The following is a 525-nucleotide window of genomic DNA, read 5'->3' on the forward strand; positions in this document are numbered from 1 at the left end:
TTTTTTTTTTTTGGAGACTGGAGATTTATACACAATACAAATCTGAAAATGATTCAGTAAAAAAGCTTGTTATCACAAATGACTGTGATTGGTCCATATGGTCCATCTCTATCAGCGCTGAGAATAGTAACATGTACCATGCTCTTACATGGTAGTTCAGAAGTGGTCTGAATGACCTCTTTTCACATTAAGACATTCAAGTGCACCTAAGAGTTTTGTATACAATCAGAAAAACTCTCACTCTACATTCTGTGATAGGTGAGCATGGATCCTGGCAGACCAGACAAGGTCTGTACCTGAATATCAGCATCATGGCTATTCCCTGCCTGTGCTCCATGGCCCCAAACACCAGGTCTGTGTTCTTCCACACCACCTCTATCCCTTCATGGCCAACCATTTTTGAAGTGATCATGACAACATCCTTTCTAGGTGCTTTATATTTAAATTCAACACATTTTACTTTCATAATGATAAATAGCATGATAAATATTGGCAAGGCCACTACTGTTAATAAGGTTTACACAT

At 38.3% G+C, this 525-nt stretch overlaps 1 protein-coding gene across 1 annotated transcript in view; it reads left to right on the forward strand.

Moving 5' to 3' along the window:
• Nucleotides 1-429, forward strand: part of LOC107576712 (ceramide kinase-like protein) — a gene marked incomplete at its 3' end in the record, with an annotated part of 6,721 nt that extends 6,292 nt beyond the window's left edge. The window contains exon 5 of the mRNA XM_016262854.1: nucleotides 259-429. Coding sequence (XP_016118340.1) covers nucleotides 259-429 — 171 coding nt within the window. The remainder of the gene's footprint in view (nucleotides 1-258) is intronic.
• Nucleotides 430-525: the final 96 nt, after the last annotated feature.

The sequence above is a fragment of the Sinocyclocheilus grahami genome, unplaced genomic scaffold (assembly GCF_001515645.1).
Source record: "Sinocyclocheilus grahami isolate Dianchi unplaced genomic scaffold, SAMN03320097.WGS_v1.1 scaffold4205.1, whole genome shotgun sequence".
Taxonomy (NCBI): Eukaryota; Metazoa; Chordata; class Actinopteri; order Cypriniformes; family Cyprinidae; genus Sinocyclocheilus; species Sinocyclocheilus grahami.